Source organism: Amphiprion ocellaris, chromosome 8 (genome assembly GCF_022539595.1).
Source record: "Amphiprion ocellaris isolate individual 3 ecotype Okinawa chromosome 8, ASM2253959v1, whole genome shotgun sequence".
Classification (NCBI taxonomy): Eukaryota; Metazoa; Chordata; class Actinopteri; family Pomacentridae; genus Amphiprion; species Amphiprion ocellaris.
In genome coordinates, this window is record NC_072773.1 from 35144978 (window position 1) to 35172909 (window position 27932).

The following is a 27932-nucleotide window of genomic DNA, read 5'->3' on the forward strand; positions in this document are numbered from 1 at the left end:
GGCCCTTTTAGATTCCAGACAGTTAGTAAAATTCGGCCCACAAAAGAGGAAAATAAAATCAAGCTTCACAGCGGTTTCACTTTATTGAGACAATATTAGTGCACACAAACCACTTTTTTTCTCTTTAAAAATACCATAAATTAGGAAGAAAACAAGGAACGATATAAAACAAGCAAGGAAAAAAAGTGCATGTTAACCATGGTATACACCACATTGTCTTATACTGTAGTTTACAACCTTTTTTTCGTTGTTGTTTATGTATATTTTTGTCTGCTTGTAGGTATGTGTTATGTTTGCTTTTTTTGACATGTCTCCAGCTCAGATGGATATGTCACGCCTTTGGGGGTCAGGGCTGAGATCCAGGCTGCTTCCCTGAGTTGTGTTCAAAAGAAAAAGGCCTAAAATCACGAACATCACAGCAAAACAGTTTAGGGTTTACATTTGTGCTTTTGATCAGAGCTGTAAGTTATTCTGGATGAATGGCAGTAACCCCAGCATACCCTACAACTATGATAGTTATCTCAGAAGGTGTGCAGGAAGGAACTCAAAGGAGGAACACTAACTGTAAACAATAAGGTCTTGGCTGCTGAAATCCCTGGATTTTTGTTCTCCTTTCATCTCTAAGGAAAGAAAAAGTAACATTCTATTCAAGAAGACTGCAAAAATATAGTTTCCATTTTTTGTACATCATGCCAACATGTTTAGTGGGTTTGGATACTTTTTTTTTATCAAAAAGGAAAGAAAGAAAGAAAGACACGATGTGAAAACAATAGAAGTCTACAAATAATTATGACTGAGAAATCATGTCACTAACCAAATCCAGAAATGTTAGCACCAAATTTCAGTCTCAAACTACTTTGTCCACAATAGCTTATGAAAATGTCCATGTTGGCAGTTATTTCAGTCGTTCCAGTTTCATCGGCTGGATACTAGTATGCTACCTAAGTATTTACATAAAATCTAAAAAAGAAACAAACAATAACATACAACTGTTTCAGCTCCTAGACATAAAGGGAAGGAACACCTGGCATGTCGAGGGCCATTAGAAAACCACAAGGATCCAGGCTGATATGTACTGAAGATCTATGTCATTGTATGGCAGTGAAAAGTCACTGTTTTGAGGTATATTTTGCTTGCAGGTGTAGACGCGGCTTTCACACTCTGTCTCGTCGTTCCTAAATATGTCATCCGAGTGAGAAAAAAATGCATCTGTTCATTATAAAGTGCTAGGTATCTGATGGTGAATTTTAAAAAGCATCAGACTACTGCCGCCGGTAAGGCTAATCAAGCATACTTTCTCGGAATGTGAAATTAAAAATGGAGTGATGGATTCATTTGTATGTTCCAGGGTGTGACTCTAAAACAGATCTGCTACTTGTTAAGTTTGTACATCTCCAGTTGCTGCAGGACGGTTTCCCATCCTGTTCCGTTGCTACACTGGGACTGACAGAATGATGTGCCTAGCATGAAGGTGTATTCTTCTCCCCAACAACTTTTAAAACACTTCATTTCCCCTCCAATCCACCAAACCTGACTATAGTCTCAGCAGAAAACCCTCTTCTATGACAGCATAGATTCTACTTAAAGTAATGCTATAGTGAGGATAACTCCGTGGCAGATGTATGGATTCACCCACCCAAAGAATAGCAAATAGAAACTAATAGAAGCCAATTATCTCATGTATTGTATCCCACTCTCACTATCCTGATAGTGGGATTCGTAGTTTGGGAATAGAGGTGCAAAGAGAGGAGAGTCAGGGGAGCAGCCTCAGATCTTTTAGTTTTTTTTTTGAAGTAGGAGAAGGCTCATGTTTTGGTGTTTGTGTCAGTATGTGTGTTCTGTTTTTCTCTGCTCCTTTTTAACATCTCATGTATTGATAGTTTTTGGACTGATATGTGTTTTAAAAGGAATGTTTGTTGCCATCCGTACAGGTGAGCGTGTGTGGTTTTAAATATGCATTTGTCGTGTTTGTGTGTGCATGAAGCGGCTTGGATCTCACTCAGTCAATAACTTGATCTCATTGGCGAGGAGGGCGTTGAAGTTGTAGGCTGGATCGGGGAGGCCGGGCAGAGTGGGGACTGCGGACTGACGGGGCGATGACTGGGAGGGCTCGGCCAGCTCCGGGTCGCTCTCACTGGAGGTGGAACCCATGCTCATGTTGCAGACGGCCTCGGGCAGCGAGCCTCCGCTGGCCGAAACGGTGCACACCTCGGGCTCGCTGCTGGTCTCGCTGGTGCTCGACACGACGGACAGCAGGGACATCTTGCGGGTGAGGCGGCTGGGGAGCATGGACAGGGCGTAGTCGGCGACGATGCCAGCCACGTCCATGCCACAGGCCTGGTCGAAGGCGATGAAACCAACGTTGGCGTTGGCCTCGCAGACCACAAAGGAGCCGTCGTTGAGCTGCAGGAGGTCAATGCCGCACACGTCCATGCCGAGGATGTTGGACACCTCTATGGCCAGCTGCTTGCCCTGCTCACTAAGGGGGCACATCATACCCACACCACCTGACAATCAAACAGACATCCTGCTGGTTAGTACCCACCAATGTCTGGGATTCCTTTATGTAGCTAAGACTGAGCACGAGAAGATCTTGATTTTCATCCAGATGTTTAGAAAAATCTTTTATGAATCAAAGGCAATTTGATCTCCGGTGACCAGTAAAATCACAGCATAATAACCTATACATAACCACAACTCCTAATTTTTCCTTTGATTTAGTGCAAAAAAGTACATTCTGAGAATGTTCACATTTAAGGAATTATCTTTTTACAAAACATGAAGAACAACCTGAAATGTCTTAATCCTCCTGTTGTTTTCATTTACGGGCATCAAAAAATATTGTTTCCTTGTCTGAAAAAACTCCAAAAAATCAGCTTAAAAATTCCCCATATTTCTCGAAATTTGCAAAATCTTCAGGAAGAAAATTCCAATAATTCCTTAAAAATTTCCCTTAAAAGTTTTTTTTTTTTTTTTTAAATTCCCCAAATTTAGCAAGAAAATTCTTGTAAATATTTTCAAAAAATGAGTAAAAATCTTCCAAAAAATCCTAAAAATATCTAAAGTGATTACATATATATTAGTAAAACTTCTAATATTTTCTTTAAGAACATTTTTAACATTTCTTTTTTCCACAAAAAAATGTTCAAAGATTTCCCAACAATGTTGAAAATGTGGACATCAGAAGCTTCACTGTGAAACTATATTTTTTTCCCCACATTTTCAAACTTTAAAATGGGTTAGTTTTGACCCGCAGGACGACACAAGGCTTAAGAAAAATTAAATTTCAACAACATTATGCCTCAGTTTATCATTTCCACATTACAACTTCCAGATCACAGAATGTCTACAAACGAACAACACATTTAGTCACAGGTATCTGGAACTGAATGATATAGCATTAGCATTTTCCATCACAACAACAAAAGTCAGACAAAAAACAACAAAAACAAGACAAAATATGACAAAAATGAGACACAAAAAGACAAAAAATGAGACGAACGACATGAAACAAAACAAAAAAGAGAAAAAAATTGATAAAGTAATAAAGCGACAAAAAATAGATAAAAACAAGACAAAAAAATTACACAAATGACACAAATGAGACAAAAAATGACAAAAAAGGAAACAAAAAGACCAAAAAAAAGTAGCCAAACAACACAAGCGAGACAAAAAGAAACACAAAACGACAAAAACATGAGACAAACGACAAAAGTCAGACAAAAAAACAACAAAAACAAGACAAAACAATACACAAAATGACAAAAGAACATTCAGCAATGCAGTATTTCACTTTATGATCAAAACAACTAGTCTACAAATTATTTCAAATTTATAATTTTAAAATTTGCAATTTGCACTTAATATCTTCTGTGTAATTTTTACACTTTACAAAGTCGTCCTGCGGGCCGGATTGGACCTTCTGGAGGGCCGGTTTTGGGCCACGGGCCGCATGTTTGACACTCCTGCTGTGGACTTTATTCCTAGAACAGTATTAGAACGTAACTGACAGACATATCTTTTCATGTTTAACCGTTCCTTTTTGTGAATAAGCCCGTGCGTGTGTAATTTGCATTGCTGCAGCAGCCATAGAAAACTGTCTGCTCTATGATTGTCATGATTGTCTATGAATCAAAGGCAATCATAACATATTTATTTATATATGTGGATGATTGAAGATATTTAAAAAGAATTTTGCTGTTTTCAATATTTAATAACAGAATGAACCACCACTTCAGATCCACCTAGAGTCAGTGGAAGTTTCAACATGAATCGTTACATAAATGCAGAATAATCTGATGACTGATGTCCTAAATATGTCACAGTGAATTACAGCCTCAGCTTGGCTAACGCTGCTCATGCTCTGACACTGAAAATCAGTTTCATCAGCTGGAACGCTGTGCCACTTGGTGTCTCCAGGGTAGAGTCAGGACAAGCTTGTTGATCTGCCACACTTCCCCAAAACTGTTTTATGGAGCAGATGGAGCCTTATACTTTTATTATAACGTAAATTTGGAAAGATGTTATGAGCATTTATTTTGTCGTCATATACAAGAATAATTAGAGTAGGACACTGGTGTCAAATATGCGGCCCGCAGGTCAAAAGCCTCCCTCCAGAAGGTCCAATCCGGCCCGCCTGACGACTTTGTAAAGTGTAAAAATTAAAGAGAAGACATTAACTGCAGATTGTAAATTTGTAAAAGTATAAATTTAAAATAATTTCTAGACCATGACAAGTTGTTTTGATCATAAAGTAAATTACTAGATTGCTCGTTTGTCATTTTGTGTCTCGTTTTTTTAATGTTGTCTTGTTTCTGTTGTTTTTGTCTTGTTTTTTCCCCTTGTGTTTTTGTCTTGTTTTTGTCATTTTGTGTTTTCCTTTATTTGTTGTTTTTTGTCTCATTTTTGTAGTTTCGTGTCTTTATTTGTCTCACTTGTGTCGTTTGTCCATTTTTTTGTCGCTTTGTGTCTCGTTTTTGTAATATTTTGTCTTGTTTTTGTTGTTGTCTTTTTTTGTCTGACTTTTGTCATTTTGATTGTAAAGTAGTTCCAGATACCTGAGACTGAATGTTTTGTGCTTTTGTGATCTGGAAGTTGTAATGAGTAAATGATAAACTGAGGAATAATGTTTTTGAAATTGAACTTATTTTTCTTAAGAAATTTCAGGTTGTTCATAATGTTTTGTAAAAATAAAAATAATAATAAAAAAAAAATAATTCCTTAAATGTGAACATTTTTGCACTAAAACAAAGGAAAAACTTTGGGTTGTGGTTATTTATCGATTATTATGCTGTGATTTTACTGGTCCGACCCACTTGAGATCAAATTGGGCCAAATGTGGTCCCTGAACTAAGATGAGTTTGACACCCCAGGAGTTGGACATTTGGCCTTTATATGTGGCACAAGTGCAAAATCAAGTCAAAAAAATTACTCAAAGGATAGCTGTGGAAGGAGCCTGGGAAATGGTCAAAAAAAAAAAAACTTGTAAATTTCATTTTTAACTAGTACAGCTTTTGTTCTCCCTCAACAGCAGGACCATTTAGTCATGTGACCATAAATAAAACATTAAGACTTTGCCCTGTTGGACTGCAGGCAGATCTTAAATTATCCAAATAATCAGTACATGAAAAACTACCACATTAAAAATAGACTACTCTTGCAAATTGAGGAATTGTTCTGGTATAGTAATGTTGTCAAGAGAAAAAGCAGGAGAATATTCAGTAATTTAACCCTTGTGTCGTCCTGCGGGTCAAAATTGACCCGGTTTAAAGTTTGAAAATGTGGGAAAAATATAGATTTTCTCAGTGAAACTTCTGATGTCCACATTTTCAACATTTTTGGGAAATCTTTGAACATTTTTTGCTGGGATAAAAAGAAATGTTAAAAATGTTTCTTAAGAACATTCACACAAAAATATATTGTGAATGTTCTTAAAGAAAATATTAGAAGTTTTACTGATATATATGTAATCACTTTAGATATTTTTATGATTTTTTGGGAAGATTTCTACAAATTTTTTTGAAAATATTTACAAGAATTTTCTTGCCACATTTGGGGGATTTTTTTTTTTTTTTTTAAATAAAACTTTTAAGGGAAACTTTTAAGGAATTATTGGAGCTTTTTTACCGAAGGTTTTGCAAATTTTCAGAGATTTGGGGAATTTTTTTTTCTGAATTTTTGGATTTTTTTTTTTCAGACAAGGAAACAATATTTTTTGGTGCCCGTAAATGAAGACAGCAGGAGGGTTAATACAGCTCAAATTAGGAGGCAACATGAAAGCGAAAATGTATTTTTGAGTGAAAAACTACTATTTTTTTTTTTTTTTTTTAAGCATATCTGGCTGATTTTAAGACACCTAAGCTTGACAATCCTGCTAAAATATAGCTTAAAATAAGTTTTCCCAGCTAATTTTAAGATCTCAAGATTCTAAATGTCAGATCTTAGTTCAAGAAATCTTACCAAGCCATTTTTCACTTGTTCTATTGGCAAATTTTTTCACTTATTTCAAGGTAAAAATTCCTTAAAATAATTTTTTTTTTCTTATTTTGAGAGGGGCATTTTTTCCAGTGTAGTCTTGCAAACAGGAATTGTTCTGGTGTAGTAATGTTGTCAAGTGTCAGGATAAAAAGGAGGAGCATATTCAGTAATTTAACGTGTGTGATTCATCTGCCTACCCAGGGAGCAGTTGCTCTGCATGCGACCGTCGGTGGAGCAGCGCAGCATGGAGCCGATGACACGGCCGCCCACCAGCACCACCCGCACGTCACGGCCATGCGACTCCTTGACGTACTCCTGGAACAGGTAGGGGGTATCATGGCGGATCAAGTGGCACAGATCTGTCAGGTGGTGTTTGTCCCGTGCCAGGAACACAGCCTTGCCTGAGAGAAGGAAGGAAGTAGACAAAAGATGAAGGAAGGAACAAAAGACGAGCTGTTCTGCAGGCTGTCATGACACACGGGCGTGTTTATATTAACATGATCTTAACATTCTTGCAGGGGCTGTCTTTTGCGAAATGTTAGCCGAGGTGGAAAAACTTCCCTAAAGTTTTGCTGACGAGTAGCTGGTTCTGCTGACCAAGTCTCATGTCAGTTCCCATTTCTCATTGAAATGACAGGATGGTCTTGTTAACAGCTACACCACTGCTTCTCACAGAGGATAGAAGATGTCTGTTTTAATTAGCACTGCCTGGCCCTGTCTCCGTATTGTCACGACCTCTGATCCCGGTTTCAGGGAAAACCATGTGATTGCTGTTTGTCTGCACGTCATGCAGTCCAAACAGAATGACAAGGCAGTCCCTTGGGAACTTGATGAAGACGTGAAAATGGACAGCGGCAGGCATGATGTAGTGCTTTGTGAGTCAAAAACAAGACAACCAAGGAGCAGTGCTAGTGTGACTCACTTAGACCAGTGGACATTAGTGTTAGTCTATTATTTGTAGGATTCAAGGATATTTATTGTCATTGCATTTCTGAAACAAAACTTTGTTGGCCCTTCCAAAAAACCAAAAACAACCTAGTATAACCAACAACAAACAGCTGTATAAAACAAGTATTAAATATATATAAAAGTAAAGAGAACAAGTATTTTAAAAAGTGGAATAGTGCAATGAGCTGCAACGTCTGCTTTAACTCTCATGTCGTCCTGCGGGTCAAAACTGACCCAGTTTAAAGTTTGAAAATGTGGAAAAAATATATATTTTCACAGTGAAACTTCTGATGTCCATATTTTAAAGACTTTTGGGAAATCTTTGAACATTTTTGGTGGAAAAAAAAGAAATGTTAAAAAGATTTTTATGTGAATGTTCTTGAAGAAAATATTAGAAGTTTTACTGATATATATGGAATCACTTTAGATATTTTTAGGATTTTTTTGGAAGATTTTTACTCACTTTTTGAAAATATTTACAAGAATTTTCTTGCCAAATTTGGGGGATTTTTTAAAAAAAAATAAAACTTTTAAGGGAAAAATTGAAGGAATTATTGAAATTTTCTTCCTGAAGGTTTTACAAATTTTCAGAAATTTGGGGAATTTTTTAGCTGAATTTTGGGATTTTTTTCAGACAAGGAAACAATATTTTTTGGTGCTCGTAAACGAAGATAACAGGAGGGTTAAAGTGTCTGATGCAAGTAAAATGCTCAGTATGAAATGGTTATTGCACATTAAAATGGTTATTGTCCATCAGCGAGACTCTGTTTGAGAGCATGGGGGTGGGGGGTGGGTAAGAGTTCCATAAGAGAAGATACACTTAAAATACACAAGATTTCAAATTCCAACAGTTGGCCATGGAGAGACACATAATTTAAATGATGGATCTAGTAAATATTTATTAATACCTATTATTGAAGACATTTTTGAGCCAGTCTTTGTCTTTGCCTTCATATGTGCTCATGAGAAGGAAGGCAAGCTGGACTTCGGCCAGTGTCAACGGTCAACCACAGCGAGACTGAAAGCATCCCTTGAGACGCCGGACTCCATAAAAAGGGTCAAGTTAGTGGCTGGCCACCAACTGCTTTGCCTAACAATGTGCTGTGATGGCAGCCTCTGCTAACCAAGACCATTATCATTCCTTCAAACAATGGTAGAGACACTCAAGTGTCCATAACTATGAATAGGAAAGGGTTAATGGGTCAGCACAAACTGGGGCTGATTTCTTGGAAGCAAACATTAATGGCAAGGCTCAAACTTCTCAAACGAGCTTCTTGTGAATTCAGGCAAAATTAGGAAACTGGGGTCAGTTTGTAATCTGAAATGGTTAACCCATCAACCACCCTGCAGGCATCACAAGCTTCTGTTCTGTGTTTTTTGCAGCACCACAGTCCTAATCATTTAACACTCTGTCAATGAATTTCATAGAAGGGTGGACTGAATGCCCATTAGGGACCTGCAGGGTCCAGATTTTTGAAGTGTGGTGTGGTAAACAGATTATATGACTTGAAGTAACAGACAAACGCTTTTACCTCTGTGGCCACGTGCGTTCTTCACCACCACTGGGTAGCCGAGCGGCTCTGCCTCGTCAATCATCTTACGAAAGTTGTCGTGCCCTCCTGGGAAATGCCCATGCACACAAACACAGACAGAAGCAGACACACAAACATGCAGCCACGCCCACACAGTAAAATATATGTTAAAAACTGTCCTGTGTTTGATAGCATGGTTCACACATTACAGATGACTTAGCAGAGGAGACAGAGAGAATGTAGCATGTTGCCATGGAAATACAAGTGAGTGAAAACAGCAAGGCTGTAGGAGTTGTTGTCCTGAGCTTATACTTGCTGCTTGATTCATGAGACTGGAACAGAAGAGTCACTGAACGATGCATTAATGTGAAGCAGCTGACCATATCTGACATTGATTTATAGCGGCAGCTTGTAGCAGCAGATGTGTTTCAGCTTCCTCTGCTTTGGCTTGAGAGACAATTAGAAATGTGTAAAAAATACAGAAAATATTAGGCGTTAATAATTTATTTCCCCTCGCTCAACCATTCTGCACTTGTGCGTTAGTGTTACCTGTTACTGTCTCTCTGTCTTTGTCTTCCTGCCTGGCCTAATCTGGCATCCAGTCAGGAGAACAGATGTGAGCTGCTCTGTCACACGGCTTTTTTCCAGATGCACTAAATCACGTGTTTTCAGCGAGCGGGGAGGAGGAGGGGGGGGGAGTGGACACCAAATGTGGTTTTCCGAACGCGTCATAAGCTGTTTAGGTAGAGGGAAGGAGGCAATGGCATCTTTTATTCTGAAAAATCATGAGGGGGCATGGTTTGGGATGGGGCGCGGGGGTGTTACATAAGCTCTCCAGCTGCTCTGCATGCATTGCCTGGCCTACTGTGCAGAGAAACGGATGGAATGTAGGCCAAACACCCCCCTCCTCTTTCTTTCTCCCTGTTTGTATCCTTCTTTTTTTCTGCTCTCACAAACACCACAGCGCTGGGGATTTTTGCAAAAACAGAAAGAAATGTGTGCTCTCGGTTGTCAGCCTGTTACGTCATATAAACTCAACAAAGCAGCAACAAATAAAAACACATTTTTTATCTGACAATCCCATCTTTCTTAACAGTAGGTTGAAAAAAAAGGCAATAGGTGTCAGATAAAGTGTGAAAATTAGAACAACCGATGGTTTAGTGGACGACTATGAGGATCTGAGGATGTCTGTAATTGGGAGTAGTGGATGTCTGACTGATTCATATTAATCCGTCTTATGCAGACACGTGGGCTACAGTGTGTGATGCAACTAATGTGATTGAATTTATAAAAAAACAACATGCCTGACACAGCAGCTCTACTGTTTATGCAGTTACTTATTTGACTGTAGATCAGGAGTGTCCAACATGCGACCTGCGGGCCAAAAGTGGTCCTCCAGAAGGTCCAATCCGGCCCTCAAAGTGTAAAAATTCCAAAGAAGTGTAGTCTGTAGATGTAGTCTTGGTTAACAGGCAAATATTGTCCAACACAAGTTCTTATTTGTTAACCCTCCTGTTTCCTCATTTACGGGCACCAAAAATATTGTTCCCTTGTCTGAAAAAAATCCAAAAATTCAGCAAAAAATTCCCCACATTTATAAAAACTTGCAAAATCTTCAGGAACAAAATTCCAAAAATTCCTTGAAAGTTTCCCTTAAAAGTTTTATTTTAAAAAAAAAAAAAAAAAAAAAAAATTTGACAAGAAATAAAAATTGAAAAAATTATTTAAAATTTTTAAAAATATTTTCAAAAAAATGAACAAAAATCTTTTAAAAAATCCTAAAAATATCTAAAGTGATTCCATTTAAATCAGTAAAAGTTCTAATATTTTCGTTAAGAACATTCAGAAGAAAATTAACCAAAATCCAGCGAATGTCACTGGATTTTGGTTCATTTTTTTCCAAATGTTCTGAAAGAAACTTTTTTTTTAACATTTCTTTTTTCAACCAAAAAATTTTCAAAAATTTCCCAAAAATGTTGAAAATGTGGAAGTTTTCACTGTGAATTTTTTTTTTTTTTTCCAAATTTTCAAACTTTAAAATGGGTCAATTTGATCCGCAGGATGACACGGGTTAATAAGGGTGATTTCATGTCACATTCATTGAATTACTTGCTGGTTATGGTCATGAAAAACTACACTGCACTGGACATCTTGGTTACAACAGCATCATCACATCAACACTCTACGAAAGGAAAACATGAAATAGGATTTACCGTAGGAGAAGGTGTCAGGAAGAGGCACCCCATGGCCTGCTAGTTCCTGAAAGGTCCAGAACTTGTTGACACAGTTGAGTATGGCCTGGGGCCGGTTGATCAGCCGACAGCCCATCTTTTCCAGGTGGCGCAGCACAGTGATGTCACTATCCGACTGGACCCATGGCGTGGGGACCCGCACCACCACCACCTGGGGGTAAGACGTCACCAGTTCCTGCTCCACTCGCAGACCTGGAGGTGTGAGATGGCGATGGGGGAATGGAAGAGAAACCAACATCATTAGACAAAAATCCTGAATTTTTTAACAATGTGAAGTCATATATATCCATTACATTCTACATGGCATACAGTTCTCAGCCATGATGCAGAGATCTTACTGGTTTCTTGTGAGTGTATGGCACTCATGGAACCAGTGCTATCGACCAGCATCTGGCTTGCCTTCTCTACTTGCAAGGTTAGAGAGTAATGCGTCATTTAGAACTCCCATTACATCCTGAAAGTCACATTTAAAGCCTGGAAACATTGTGAAAGCTTCTGGTGAGATTTGGAACCATCGTGTACTGGTGGAAAAGCTTACTCCTCTTATGGAGACTGTTTGTGGACGCTGCTCCAGTCGTCACCACACAGCTCAGACTGGGAGTTGGCCAGTTTACAGGACCAGGCGGAGGCAGCCAGCTCCGAGGATGGTGGTTTTGAGCAATGAATATAGAACCTGCAGTGACTGCTGATACAAACATTTACATACTGCCCATAGCCATATATAGAGCTCCTCTGCAGTGCTGCATTATTGTTGCCCTTTTTAACAGAGAGAGAAAAATCCTTGCTGATATACTGATGCTATATACCAGGGGTGTCAAACTCATCTTAGTTCAGGGGCAACATTCAGCCCAATTTGATCTCCAGTGGACCGGACCAGTAAAATCACAGCATAATAACCAATAAATAACCACAACAAATTTTTCCTTTGTTTTAGTGCAAAAAAATACATTCTGAAACTATTCACATTTAAGGAATTATCTTTCTACAAAACATTAAGAAGAACCTGAAATTACTTAAGAAAAGCAAGCTCCTAGATGGATTATGTTACCTGATAAAAACAACACGTCATCACACGTCAGATGACGCGCTGAGGAAGACCGCGGTTAAAACATGTCAGCGAGGTAAAAACCATCTTTTCCTTACTCAGCTGTCGGTTAAAAAGTAACACTATTCAAAAGTAAGTTCAATTTCAACAACATTATGCCTCAGTTTAGCATTTAGACATTACAATTTACAGATCACAGTGTCTATAAAGGCACAAAACATTCAGTCACAGGTATCTGGAATTGAACACTATAGTATTTTACTATAAAAAAGACAAAAAGCAACAAAAACAAGACAAAATATTACAAAGACGCAAAAATCAGTGTAATCTAATAGATCTAGAACCTGAGCTGTATTTTGCTTCACCAAAAGTCAAATCGACATTGGTTTTCAATGTCTCAGCCTGACACCACTTTTATTATGCAAATGCCAGCTACGTAACCACAATAGGCTAACTGAGCACATCTGAATAGGTCACTGATCAGCCATTTCAATTCAGCACAGCATGTAAAAGCCACAGAAAACAGGAGAGAGTTTACAAAGAGGAGCTTGTATAGAATGATGGCGAGAATAAAGCTGGTGTAAAATGGAATACAACAACTTTTCTACAAAAGCTACAAATTTGACAAATCCCAACATTCAACAGCCTCCTCCATCTGCAGCTATGTGAATCTGCAGAACAGGATAAATTAGAAACCACACAGATTACTGGCTTTACATCTTCTGACACAGATGGAAAATTCGCTTGTCATGGACCAAGATTCTGAAGCATTTCGCTGGTGGCTGGTGCTACTTTGTCACCCTGCATGACAAGAGGAAACCGAGACAGACTGTGAGACTTCTGAGCCTGTGATGCAACCCAACAGCTCATCAGGACGAGCAGATTAAGAGACGGCAGAATCTGTGCGTATGTGTGGACATGTACACTATGTGCAGGAAAGAAGGGAGGAGAAACATTTGTCAGCGTTCGGCACTTCACCTCCACCGTGACATGAATTTCAGCCATCTTAGAGTCTCCAGGCTCACAGCAGCGATAATGGCTGTGGCTGAGATCATCAGAGGTCAACAGAAGCTTGATGGTTGCTGTATACATAATAACAGCAGCTAGATAGCTATTGATGCGCCTGCAGATGCACCGTGCACCAACCCTACATAATGCATGTCCTGCACAGGTTTCTTTTAAAGCAGGAGTGTCAAACATGCAGCCCGCGGGTCAAAACCGGCCCTCCAGAGGGTCCAATCCGGCCCTCAAAGTGTAAAAATTAGAGAGAAGACATTAACTGCAGATTGTAAATTAGTAAAATTATAAATTTAAAATAATTTCTAGACCATGACAAGTTGTTTTGATCATGAAGTAAAATATTATATTACTCATTGCTGTTTTGTCTTTTTGTGTCTCATTTTTGTAATATTTTGCCTTGTTTTTTGTCAGATTTTTATCATTTGTTTCTCATTTTTGTCATTTTGTGTTTTGCTTTATTCGTTTTGTATATAATTTGTGTCGTTTGTCTACTATTTTGTCGTTTTGTTTCTCGCTTGTCATTTTTTTGTCTCGTTTGTCCATTTTTTTGTCGCTTTGTAACTTTTTTGTCTAATTTTTTCTCTTTTTTGTTTTGTTTCGTGTCGTTTGTCAAATTTTTTGTCATTTTGTTTGTCGTTTTTTCATATTTTGTCTTGTTTTTGTTGCTTTTTGTCTTTCTTTGTCTGATTTTTATCATTTGTGTCACGTTTTTGTTGTTTTGTTTGTCATTTTTGTTGTTTTGTGTGATGCATTATTCATTATTTTTGTGTAGCGATTTTATCGTTTTGTTTCACGGTTTTGTCATTTTTTGTCTCGTTTTGTCATTTTTTTGTTGCTTTGTACCTTTTTTGTCTAATTTTTTGTCTCTTTTTGGTTTCGTTTTGCATTGTTTGTCTCATTTTTTGTCATTTTGTTTCTTGCTTTTGTTGTTTGTGTCTCATTTTTGTAACATTTTGTCTTGTTTTTGTTGTTTTTTGTGTTTTTAAAAGTAAAATACTATATCATTCAGTTCCAGGTAGCTGTGACTAAATGTTGTGTTCCTTTGTAGACACTCTGTGATCTGGAAGCTGTAAAGTGTAAATGATAAACTGAGACTGAATGTTGTTGAAACTGAACTTAATTTTCTGAAGAAATTTCATGTTGTTCATGATGTTTTGTGGAAATTTAATTCTTTAAATGTGAACATTTTGAGAATGTACTTTTTTGCACTAAAACAAAGGAAAAAATTGGAGTTGTGGTTATTTATTTATGTTATGATTGTCCTGGTTAAATGTGGCCTCTGAACTGAAATGAGTTTGACACCCCTGCTTTAGGGTCAGCGTGTGCACAGACAGGTAAACGGGGGTAGAACAGGAGAAAGGCGACAGGCAGAAAAGGTCAGGGATGTCTTGTAGCTAACACAGAGGAAGGGAGGGGGAAAATGTGGCGCATGATAATAGGAGTATGAAGCCATGAAAAGACCCCACCCCTCCCTTTCTTTTTTCCTCCCTCCTCACAATCTCAGTACAGAAGCAGGAGGATTCACTGTCTCTCCAGCCCTATTCAGCGCTCTCACACACTGCTCTGATTGTGTAGCAACTGAGAGCGCTGTGAGTGGTGTTACAGTGGGAAGTGTCAGGGGATGTGGTCTCATGGTTTTTGACAGACAGTATTCACAGTGCTCGTCTCCATCTCCAGGGGGACCAAACAGAGACCAATGAGGCAGCTGGATGAATCAGTCCTATTCATCTGTGCAAGCGTTCGTGTGCGATGCATCATGTGACCAAATGTTCAGAAATCCTGTCCATGCCAACATTTGACAATTTCAGCATAGGTTGTTATGAGGCAATGTCTAAATTTAGAGAGGGTGCGATGTGTTTATAGTCACAAACGACGGGATTTCTCTCTTTCTTTTATGACAAATCGCAATGTTTTCATTGTTCGGCGGACTAAATAGGTGGGTCCCATTTTCGATCTGCCTGACAAAGCTAACATGCATAACAAGCATTCTATGCATGCCGCTGCAATGTCACAAAGCAGGCTGATAAACGCTGCGGCAGTGTTTGGCTGGTCGGTCCTGCCAGACCTGAATGCAGCCAACTGTGGATGTCCTGTCTACATTAGCCTGAGGAGGCAGCAGGTCAACCCACGCCTTCTCCTGGTTTGGTTTGGGCCAACAATGCCTCCAATGGCCTATCTGCATATCTGTCTTCAGTAACACACATCAAACAAAAACATATACATAGGCCCACTGTGAGGCCAAGCAAAAAACCCTTCTGTTCACTCAGCACACAGGCCTGTGCATTGCTGTGTATAGCTACTTTATAGCACTAGAACTTACTGAGGCCAACAAGACGTATGATGAGATGACAAAAATATCTGGCAACCGGAGTTCAGCAAATGCATTAAACTGTCACTGAAGAATTCTCAGACTGAAGAGGTCAAACCCATTACCACATTAATTGTGATATAATGCAGGGGTGTCAAACATGAGGCCCGCAGGCCAAAACCGGCCCGCCAGAGGGTCTAACCCGGCCCTCAAAATGTAGAAATTTGAGAAGACATTAGACCTCGACAAGTTGTTTTGATCATAAAGTAAAATAGTAGATTGTTCATTGTTCTTCTGTCATTTTGTGGCTCGTTTTTGTAACATTTCGTCTTGTTTTTGTCATTTTTTTGGTAGTTTTTTTGTCTGACTTTTGTCGTTTGTCTCATGTTTTTGTCATTTTGTTTCTCGTTTTTGTCGTTTTGTGCTTCCTTTTTGTCTCACTTGTGTTTTTTGTCTTATATTTGTCATTTTGTGTTTTGCTTGATTCATTGTTTTGTGTAGCGTTTTCGGTGTTTTGTGTGTTTTTTTTGTCTCGCTTGTGGCATCTGTGTATTTTTTGGTCATTTTGTTTCTCCCTTTTGCCATTTTTTGTCTTGTTTGTCCATTTTTTTTGGCGCTTTGTAACTTTTTTGTCAAACTTCTTGTCTCTTTTTTGTCTTGTTTTGTGCTGTTTGTCTCATTTTTTGTCGTTTTGTATCTTGTTCTTGTATTTTTTTCTGACTTTTGTCATTTTGATCATAAAGTAAAATACTACATCATTCAGTTCCAGATGACTAAATATTGTGTTCCTTTGTAGACACTCTGTGATCTGGAAGTTGTAATGTGGAAATGATAAACTGAGGCATAGTATTGCTGAAACTGAATTTATTTTTTCTTAAGAAATTTCAGGTTGTTCACAATGTTTTGTAAAAAAGACAATTCCTTTAATGTGAACTTTTTTGCACTAAAACAAAGAAAAAAAATTTTGAGTTGTCACTATTTATAAGGTAATATTATGTTGGAACTTTACTGGTCCGGTCCACTGGATATCAAACTGGGCTGAATGTGGCCCCTGAACTAATATGAGTTTGACACCCCTGATTTAGAGAGTTCTCTTTTATGTGCTTGGTTTAGGGCTGGGAGGTCTTTTAATATGACTGAATGCCATATTTTGGATGAGATCTGGCATGATGATACTCATATGTAACACAGCCTCATGTATATTTTGTAGGGAACTGAAGATAGACTACTTGGGTACAGTGACAGTCAGTTTACCGTGTTCATGAGCCTTACTCAGTGGTTATTTTTATAGATCTGTCACAACGTTATGTAGGAAATATTTCTGCCTCATCTAGTCTCAGCTGCTGCAAACAACACAATACATCACTGCTATTTTATCTGAAGTTCCTTTGGCATGTAATAATATTTGATACTGCGGCTGGTAACACTGGCAAGTCAACTTGTGCTAACCTTCTTATCCAATAAAGCATTACTTCTCTTGTGGCCTGTGTCATTTATGTGGTTTGAGTGGAAAAAAAAAACCACTGTAGAAGACGAAGATGCATCGTGATTCTTCCAATAATATTTGTGGGTTTGTGGTCATCTGTTCCCCCACCAGTTTTTACAATTATCGTCAACATCATTCAGTACCAGAAAGTATGAAGCTTGAAGGCTTAAAATGCAACAATCATAGAGCAGACACTGTTTTCTATGGCTGCTGCAGCTATGCAAATTACACACGCAAAAAAGAAAGGTTGAACATTAAGTACAGATAAAATTTTGCATGAAAAGATATGTCTGTCAATTACATTCTAATACTATTCTAGGAATCAACTCTACAGCAGGGGTGTCACACATGCGGCCCGTGGGCCAAAACTGGCCCTGCAGAGGGTCCAATCCAGCCCACGGGACGACTTTGTAAAGTTTAAAAAATACACAGACGAAAATATTTTTTTTGCAAATATGTAAATTTGCAAAACTACAAATTTAAAATGATTTCTAGACAAGTTGTTTTGATCAGAAAGTAAAATACTGTATTGCTGAATGTCTTTTTGTGCCTCATTTTGTCTTGTTTTTGTTGCTTTTTGTCTTTTTTTGCCTGACTTTTGTTGTTTGTCTCATGTTTTTGTCATTTTGTGTTTCCTTTTTGTTTGGCATATGTTTTTTGTCTTATTTTTGTCATTTTGTGTTTTGCTTTATTCGTTGTTTTGTTCGTCGTTTTTGTTGTTTTGTCTTCTTTTGTCTCGCTTGTGTTGTTTGCCTATTTTTTTGTCATTTCTTGTCTTGTTTGTGTCATTTGTGTATTTTTTTATCTTGTTTTTGTCTACTTTTTGTCGCTTTATTACTTTTTTATCAGTTTTGTTGTCTCTTTTGTTGTGTTTCACGTCGTTCTGCTCATTCTTTGTCATTCTGTTTCTCGTTTTTGTCATGTTGTGTCTCATTTTTGTAATGTTTTGTCTTATTTTTGTTGTTTTATGTCTTTAAACTTAGTGTGTGACATGAATGTGCTTCCTTATGTTTAGCTTTTTATCTTCAGTGCAGGCTGCATTCTTATCTAGAGGAAAAACCAACTTCTGTGAGCCTCTTTGGCAACACCAATAAAATGCAAATAGACCTTTCCAAGCTGTATGTGAGAAGCTGCAAATGAGATGCTGCTGGCTAATTGACAAACAATTAGCCAGCAGCACCAGTTTTAGTGGAAGAAAACATGTGCAATCAAGTCACAGCCCAAAAAAGACTTTAAACTCCCTTCATTATTTAAAAGTGTAAAATATATTGGCAAAAAATTTATACAATGTCTTGCGCAATAAAGAACTCAAAGTGTTAGCAAGCAACATGAGCAGCATCATTGTTACTGTCATCAAGGATTTTTGACATGATGTAGCTTCATTTAACCAATGTAAAACAACTAATAACAGCTTGTAAATGCAAATCAAGTTCAGCAGGAACATTATTTTACTGTAAAAGCTTTATTTCTTATAAAGTTTAGAGTTTGTGCTTCACAAACAGCCAAAACAAGAACTGCCATGAAGCCACAGTACTATCTGTATCAGATTGTAAATTAAGATAGTGAACCTGCCTCAATGTTCTATCTTCACTGGCATAGAAGTGTTGCATTTATCATGTTTGGGATAAAAGAGGGCCCAGTGGCAAACACAGGGATCAAAAAGGATCGTGACATCAATTCATATCCGGTCTCTTAAGTCTATTCAATCATGGGATGTGAAATGCCTCCAGCTAGCTGAATGTTGGGTTTAGCTGTCATATGTGAAGGGCCGTCATTCGTCATTAAAACATAATGATGTGCATGTGTGGGTGCACATACAGCTCGCTCCTCCTAGGGACACGTTGAACCCATTAACTTCAGTGTTAAACATGGACCTCAACCTGATGTGAGAACACACAAACGAGCCAAGAGAAGGAGAAGCCCTTTGAAACAGCAAGCTGTAAATGTGTTATCAGTTTTAAGACTGTGATAGCACTCTGACCTTCCCTAAAACAAATACTAGGCATCCATGAACTTTTTGGGGGTTTTGGTTGATGGTGTGGCTTTATTAGTTTTGGAAGGCTGATCTTTGAACAAGTTCTGCTATCAGAGCTACATATGTCTTCATTTTGAGACTAAATTTACTAAATGTATTTACTTTATGATCAAAACAACAAAAGTCAGACAAAAAAAGACAAAAAAAACAAGACAAAATATTACAAAAATGAGACACAAAAGGACAAAAATAAGACACAAAACACCGAAAATGAGACACAAAACAACAAAAACATGAGACAAACGACAAAATTCAGACAATAATAGACAAAAAAACATCAGAAACATGACAAAATAATACAAAAATGAGACACAAAATGACAAAATTGAGACAAAAACAAGACAAAATATTACAAAAATAAGAGACAAAACGACAAAAATGAGACACAAAATGACAAAAGAACAATGAGCAATCTAGTATTTTACTTTATGATCAAAACAACTTGTCATGGAAATTATTTTAAATTTATAGCTTTACAAATTTACAACCTGCAGTTAATGTCTTCTCTGTAATTTTTACACTTTGAGGGCTGGACTGGTTTGACACACCTGCTGTAAAAGCTGCTGTTTTATTTGATCATTCCTCACATTTTAATTACTATTTCGTCATATTTACATAAGAATTAACTGCATTAACAGTCAGTAAATGGTAACTAAAACAAGTGTTTCTGCATCCATGAATATGCGAGGGTTCGCCAGGGTCTGTGCATGAACTCTTGTGCATGCAGCTCAAAATTTCTGTCAGTACAGACAGTCCCTGTGGCGACTACCAGAGCTGTAGTGTGTATGCTGGACAGTAGTGTATATGTCTGGAATATGGCCTAGTGTGCATGTATAGAACAGAGTCCTTCGAGTAGAAACTAGTATAACAGCAACAACTATGCATCTGTGATCTCCACAGCTGTCCTTGTGTGAATCCACAAGGGAGCTAAATCTAGATTTAACTCCCTTGACTGTGTCCTTGCCTCTTTAAAGAGTCTGCCTCCTTGCCCCTTTAAAGCCAAGGAGTCTGCCTCCTTGCCCCATCCCAGTGCAAGTCATGTTTATTCAAAAATTTCTGATGAAACAAGGCCTAACACTACAGTTTAGCTCCCCAATCTATCAACACTGCTGATCATTAGTTATTGTTGTCTTTCAATGCAATAATGTAGACAGTTTAAAGGATTGGGCAGATTTAGCATACAGTTGTGTCTAAAATTACTCATACCCTTACCACAATATAATTTATCGTAAATCTGTATTTGACTAATAGTTTTTCCTGCTGGATATGACCGAAACAAGTGACTATTTATAGTAAATTTGGTCAATTTGTCAATGGTGGTTCACACTTGACAGGACTGTGAACTACCATTTGTCTATGAAGTGTTAAAAAAGATTAGGATAGTTTACACTAACTGATCTCGTCTCAGTCATGACAGCTGTATTTCCTTAAGTTTAATTTAACTTAACTTGTTTCTTTCCTCTGGTTATCTTTGTGCATATCCACACTGAGATAGTCTGCATGCTAGAAAAGAGAAGCAACTTTGTTTTGATAAAGACTATGCAGCCAAGATGCCAATTCCTGTTTTGATTTTGCATTGGAAATGACCTGAGTTTCTGTAATCCACATGCAAATCAAGTGTGGCCAAATCGCATCGAGAGAAAAGCTGCACTTAATGCTAGGTGCACACATGGCCAGTACGCACCTCAAGACCCCAGCCAGAGAGTACACTCTGTGGCTTCCTGTGTGGCCAAAAGACAATCTGTCCACTGGCTGTTAATAGGCTCAGAAGACATTTAGTGAATGCAGACTTAGGGCCAGCAGTGGATTATAGTGCATGCTAACTGCCACGCTTATGTGTATCTTGCTAAGCGACAGGTCTAGACAGCCGTCTACCTATATATCTGTGTTGGCTGCTACGATCTCTTTATCCTGATCTGCCTCTTCTTTAGATCAAGTAACAAAAAATACACTTTAATGTTGTTTTAATGTGATAGGTATTCTGTATAAATGCCACAAATAACCCATTCTAGGCTTCGTTTATGTTCACAAATATCCTTTTGGCTGTCCTATGGGATGCGAAATGTATGTCAGTTCTTAAGTGCCATGCTTTCCACTTTAATGCCCATCTGTTGGCATGTGAGGCCCCATGTTGCATGTAAAGCTTTGCCATGACTAAGCTGTACAGTACGATGCAGTGGTATAAAGTAATGGCACGCAGACAGCAAGGAACACGCTGCCCAGTCGCACCTCTATTCATTCCACTTCAGTACATTTTCTCCTGTCTATTCAGCCTCTGCCAATGTCAGCCTACACCATTTATGTGTTAATTGGGACTTTCACACCTCTCATCTGGTGGCACTGCCCCACCACTTCACTTCACACCACCCTAACAAATTCCATGTGTGTCCATTTGTTGAGAGTTCCTACTGTTACCATCACTTTAGCGAGGCCTCCTGAGTCATTACTGCGAAATTACAACATTTCACTGTAATGACTCTGGAGCGAAACGACAACAGAAGACTGATCGAGGATTATGAGTGTTGGTGGGATAGACGAGGTAGTATGTGCAGAAAGATTAGGATGATACGGGGGTGGCTGATTTTAGGTTTGACAATCAATTGCACCGTTTGAGCGATTTCAAGGAATAACACACAGGTCGTGGCTGGACAGATGCAAGATTTGCCTACCTTCATGCGCATTGATTTCCTTATCCTTCTTGAATGTAACGTGTGAGCTGCTGTGATGCCTTGAGCTTCCCCAAGGGGATGAATAAAATATCTATCTATCTATCTATCTTTCTATCTATCTATCTGAGTGTTTATGGTTTCTTGGTTAGTCAATTATGAATTGTAAACATTACTTTAGGTGTCTTATTTTAAATCACTACCTTTAACATCTCAAAAAGAAAACATCTAAGTGGTTACTCAAACTGATCTAGTCTGTTTGCGATTCTTTTAGCAGAATGAAACATGCTGACTTGTGTTTCTCATTCTCTAGGCTGCTTAAAATGTCTATCTATCCATCTAAGGACACTTCAGGGAAGGACATGCAAGGGATCGAACCGACAACCTTGCGATCAGTGGACAACCCGCTCTAGTATGAAAGTAAGCGATCATACAAATTTACAACAGGGTTTCCAACAAGCCAAAGTTATTAAAGCATTAGTGACCACCAAACTGAGAGTGGCTCCAGAAGATTCTATGTACATCTGATTCTGTGCAGAACCCTCAAACTAACAGGATTCTGGTATCTATCTATCTATCTATCTATCTATCTATCTATCTATCTATCTATCTATCTATCTATCTATCTATCTATTTATCTATCTATCTATCATGTGTTTATGGTTTCTTGGTTAGTCAATTAAGAATTGTAAACATTACTTTGGGTGTCTTATGTTAAATCACTACCCTTAACACCTCAAAAAGGAAAATATCTAAGTGATTACTCAAACAGATCTAGTCTATTTGCGACTCTTCTGGCAGGCTGAAACATGTTAACTTGTGTTTCTCGTTCTCTAGGCTGCTTAAAATGAAAAAAACCCTGCTTTAAATATGAGATTCTCTGATAAAACCCGCAGCTTGAACATCAGAGTCAACACAATGTGCAGCAACATGACAGGAGCTCGACTTGATCCCACTAATAAATGCCTGTTTCTGTAATTACCGGGTTCCTGTGCTATTAAAAAAGCTATCTCCGGTCGCTTGTGTACATCTGATCATCCACCACAGTGTTTGAATTGCAACGTATTCAGCGAAATCAAATCAGGCGTCATCGCTGCCTTCACACTGGAGGCAGTCTAAGCTGGAAAGTGGGTTAGGCGGTCACGGCTGTGCTCACACTTCGCTTCCTTGCTAGCAGAGCAGACCGGGCTAACCCACCGCTCGCTTTACGGCAGTGTGGTCCCCAAACAATGACCGGTCTGCCATTAACTTTGCGGAGCACGTAAACGCACCATCGATCTCACACCCGAGCCAAACTGCATCGTTAGCTCGCACAGTTTTACGCTCACACATCGACAACTTTGATCAATACTTGCCTAACTGCCCCTCGCTGATCGTCAGCACGATTTGATCCATGAGCAGGGAGCGGAATTCAACATCCTCGTCGGCGCAGCGCTCCTTCAGCGCCCGGAGGATCTGAACTTGTGGGTACTCCTGGTGGATGCGCCGGTCGGTCACGAACCAAACCCGAGAACACATTTTTTCTTCTTTTCTTTTTGGATTGGAAAGTTCTTCAAACAAAAAAGAGGGGGGAAGAGAAGAAAAAATCCGCAGCTGTGGGGGCGGCAGGTGTGCGGTGGGCAGCGCGCGGGCTCCGGGGTTCGGGCGGCAGCGGAGTAGCACGAGATGCTCACACAATGAAGAGCTCGGCGGCTAGCGGTGCGAGCGGGCTGTGATGTGGCTAAAAACACGACCGACCGCAGTGCTTCAACCGCTGTCTGGACCGAACCGGCGAGGGACCGAACGAGCTTCTTAATCACCTCTTTTTCCCGTCGCCTCTAGCCATTTAGTCCTCCAGTTCAGCTGAACCGAGCGAATTCGACACAGAAAAAAAGGGAAGATAACGGTAATATCACCCGCACCAAAACTTGTCTCTTTCAATGCAGCTCTTGCCGCCGGAGCGAACAAAAAAAAGGGAAAAAAAAGCTCAAGCTGCGCCTCTCTGTGTTTCCGCTCTCCGCCTCGGCACTGGGTTAAGTTTTTTTGTTTTTTCCCGTGATCACTGAGCGCCAAGTCCTCGGTTTATCACGATAAAGTGAAGCTAACCCACAACACTGCTACTCTGTGTGTGCTGCGTTTGGCTGCTATCCACGAGGTATTGGTGCTGAAAAGTGCACGCGCCTCGTTTACAACTACACTCGTCCGCGCTCACGTCGACCAGTAAGGAACAGATAAAAAAAATCGGGGCCTGCCCCAAAACAAAGGTTCTGAGGGGCGTCGGCCAATCACAGCCCGGCAACCGCCTCTCTGCCCAAACAACACGCGGAAGCAGTGGGCGAGGCGCGACCCCGTTAGCCAATCACAAAAGAGTTAAACTGCCGATTGGGGGCGGGGCCTGGTGAGGGCGCGCACAGAAACGCTGCGAGAAGTCTGCAATGCGCACGGGTCCGCGCACTTTTCCGAACCGGTTCAGACCAGACGGTGCGAGGAGGTCTGGCGAACACCGACGGCGCTGTCTCCATGCCGAAGTGGCAGGAAATGAAACAAGGTCATCGCAGACCGAAGATACAACCAGCCTCACTTTCTTTTTCTTTATTTCCGTGTCGTTTTCCCCAAACCGAGAGGCGTTTATGGCAAAAAAAAAAATGTTCTGTATTGAGACGGTGGCCATTGTTTAGCATCCAGGGTGAACTGTGTGCGACTGAGGAGGAAAACACCTCAATGTGACAGCGGAGCGAAATTATGCGATTGACCCACTTCTCGTTCCCTTCCTCTCTGTCCTTGTGTGTTCGGCAGTTCATTATTAGAGGATGGAAGTCTGAACACACAGGCTTCATAGGCACATTTTTAAATTCACTGGGACTTGCACTTTAAGAGGATCTCATTACCCATGTCCTTAAATCATCTTACGAAAAAAAGAAAAACTAATCCCTGAACTAGCCTGAGAATAACCACATTTTAAAAATATATTTAATACAATACTTACTCATTGATAGTGTTATGTAAATACATGTATGTATTGCAAACAGTAACTTACAATAACCAATTCGGCATACTTTTAACAGTGGTAATTTAAAGTATAAATAAATACTATTATTATAATAAATAATAAATGCTTCCTGTTTTCGTCTCCCAAAGCATTATGGGAACTATGGCTTTAAAATTCATAACAATAATATCCCCAAATATTAGCTGAGTAAACCCCCCTTATTATTCTCCCCCTGAGCCCTAGATAAAGTGTGTATTAAAATTGTAGTACAGTGGCCTTGATAATCCTTAAATAGTCTTGAAATCATTTTATTGGTGGAAGAAAGTTTAAAAAAAAAGTGGTTTTGAGGTGTGGTCATGTAATACTTAGCACAAAATAAGCCTGTCTGTTGCTGTTTTTTTCTATGATAATGAAAATATATAGGCTAAGCCAGTTTTTTAAAAAATTGTACATTTTACAGTGAAAAACTCTCAAACCATGACAGTAAAAATCTGTAAACTCCAAAACAGTTTGATGCAGTTTATGTAACACTGAATCACTGTAAACAGGTTAATCAGGAGAAAAGTGTGTGTTATACTTTTTTTTTCTTGAAAAAAATGCATTTCCCAACTCCTGCACAGTTTTTAATGGAAATATGCCGTAATATGTAGAACAATACTATAATTTTTGCATTTAATTCTCGAAAGGAATACAGTTTTTGCCAGTTAAATGTACATATTGTTGTAGTGGTAATGGAAATATGCTGCAATATTTATAACAAGTAACATGGCAATTTCTGCATTTATTGTCATGTTAAAAATGCAGTTTGTTACCCATCAAACTGATGCACTTTTGTGTTAATAAAGGACATATGCTTTGAAATATATGAGGGCTTTAACTGCAATTTTTGCTAAAAAATACATATATTTAATGTTTAACACTAACTGTTGTGCTGATGATGGAAAAACGCTGTAATATTTAAAATAAGTTACACAAATTTTATTTTATATAGAGTTTTCATCTAAATTTTCAAATTTTTAAAGGTTAAAACTTATTTTTTTACAGTAAAATATGGAATTTAACCCTAAAATCAACAATATCGACACATTTCTTTACCATAAATGCAGAAAATGTTTTACCGTAATTTTGCAGTAGCATTCTAGCAACCACAAATGCCATAATTTTGAAGGTGGTGATTGGAGTCAAAGTTGAAAATTTGAGAGTGTTTTGTAAGGTGCTCCAGTCATTAGCTGCTGCAAAGCGAAAGGAGTTACAGCCAAAAATAGTAGAAGTATTGGGAATGATGAGCTTGATGTATTCACTAGACCTAGTGTGATATGAATTATGGGCGAGGTAAAGAAGAGGAGATAGGTAGGGAGATGTCTTGCCCAGAACTGACTTGTAAACAAATTGAAACCAGTGGTGAAGCTGCCAGGTATAAAGGGAAGGGCACCTCACCAATTTATAGACATTGCAGTGGTGAGTGTAGAAGGGTGCGTTAGTGGCAAAGCGGATGACTGAGTTATAAAGAGTGTCCAGTTTTTTGAGCACGGTATCTGGGATCATTTTGTAGATGATGTTGCTGCAATCCAGAATCGTGAATATTCATCACTGACAAGGGTGTGTTTGGCAGCATGAAGTCTCCTTGTGCATTCTCAGACGGACTCTAAGATGCTGAAATCAGGGCCTCATGTGAAAATGGTTCGTTATAATCTCAGAGATCCCTCTGATTTGACTCATATTTGTTGAACACTAACACACTCCTTCATCAGTTCATATACTGACAGTAGTCCTGTATTGAAAATGTGTGTTATAGCCACAGACTATCTTTCTGTGTATGATCAATACATTAAATCAACCCATTCGACCTTTCAATACAATACACAGACATTTTAAGAGTTATAATTTTAAGACCCAGCCTTCATCAATGCACTCGTTCTGCAGAAACACCTATTTAATTCTAAAATGTAGATATCATTCAGATTAACAGAATTTAAACTAAGTTTCTATTTAACTCAGTTTTCTATGAATGATCTGTAACTCCTGGATGTCAAACCTCTGCTGATGATCAAAAAATATGTGCTCTAAATCACTATTTATCAAATGAAAGTTACAGAAAACACACCAGAATATAAAAGCAGCCCTGCCAAATTTGACAGGTTGCAGGATTAAAGTCTGTGTCAGCTGCTTACGTCTCCCTGTGCATTTTCTGTTAACTCCACATAGTGCTCAAGTATTTATGAAGGATCTGTAAGTCAAAAAATATGTGCTCTAAATCAGTAATAATCAAATTAAAATCACAGAACACGCTCATACAGCTGAATATAAAACCAAACTTCCAAACAGCTTTATTTCTGCAATGTCTTCAAACTGATGCAATTCTCATTTGCAGGCAGGTCGGGTAGGTTGTTCTCGCGAGACTGCATCTTGCACAGCAACCACCAGCGAGACAAAAAAAAAAAAAAAAGATCCATGTGACTCACCAGTAAATTCTCCCATTAAACCACATGGAAGTTCATAGAAATAAAGTCAGTGCCACAAAGTATCTGTAAAATGAACAAACTAATCTGAATGTTTACACAGATGTTAAACAATTACCCGTTATTTAAGAGCGCTTTTATTGTGAAAGCAAATATGTATGTCACTATTATGTGTGGCTGTTTGTGTTATTAGAGCCTAGCTGAAGGTATTACAAAAGAGGATTGTGCTTTTGGTTTTTTTTTCTGAGTCGTTTAGAATGAATGCAAAGATTCAGCTCTCATCCCCGCCCCTATAATTTCCATACTATCCTCAACCTTCGCCTCCAGGGATGGACGGACTAAACCTGATAAAAATGGTAAATCTGAGCGTTCGCTTGTAACACGTCGTCGTTATGTTTGTTCTTTTACATGCCATCTGTGTGTTCATTGTGGTTTTTGTTTGCTTCTTGCAGCATCCTCTGAGCACGACGCACTGCAACGCCGGAGAGCCAACAGGATCAAACCGGGAAGAGCCGGTGCTGCCGCCCAATCAGCGCAAAGTGGGCGGAAGGCGTCGCAGCAGACACATTCCTCTTTACGCACAGCAGCCCAGCCTCCCTCATTTGTCATGTTAACAACACAGAACCAGCACAGTTTGATTTGAAAATGAGAATAAACTGCTTCAACCCTGCTTAGATCACATGCATCTATCACTGCCCCTCACAACAAAACCAAACCAGCACACTTGACCCAGATG

At 38.9% G+C, this 27932-nt stretch overlaps 1 protein-coding gene and 1 long non-coding RNA gene across 2 annotated transcripts; one reads left to right on the forward strand and one right to left on the reverse strand.

Moving 5' to 3' along the window:
- Nucleotides 1-58: 58 nt before the first annotated feature.
- rimkla (ribosomal modification protein rimK-like family member A) lies at nucleotides 59-23929 on the reverse strand. Its single transcript, XM_023294708.3, has 5 exons — nucleotides 23125-23929; nucleotides 11171-11401; nucleotides 8958-9044; nucleotides 6675-6878; nucleotides 59-2507 (listed from the first exon to the last, which is right to left on the reverse strand). The coding sequence occupies exons 1-5, from the start codon at nucleotides 23285-23287 to the stop codon at nucleotides 1996-1998; spliced, it is 1197 nt and encodes a 398-aa protein (XP_023150476.2). The 5' UTR covers nucleotides 23288-23929; the 3' UTR covers nucleotides 59-1995.
- Nucleotides 6645-27866, forward strand: LOC129349510 (uncharacterized). Its single transcript, XR_008602544.1, has 3 exons — nucleotides 6645-6801; nucleotides 22083-22189; nucleotides 27649-27866. It is a non-coding gene; the product is annotated as an uncharacterized LOC129349510 (long non-coding RNA).
- The last annotated feature ends 66 nt before the right edge of the window (nucleotides 27867-27932 follow it).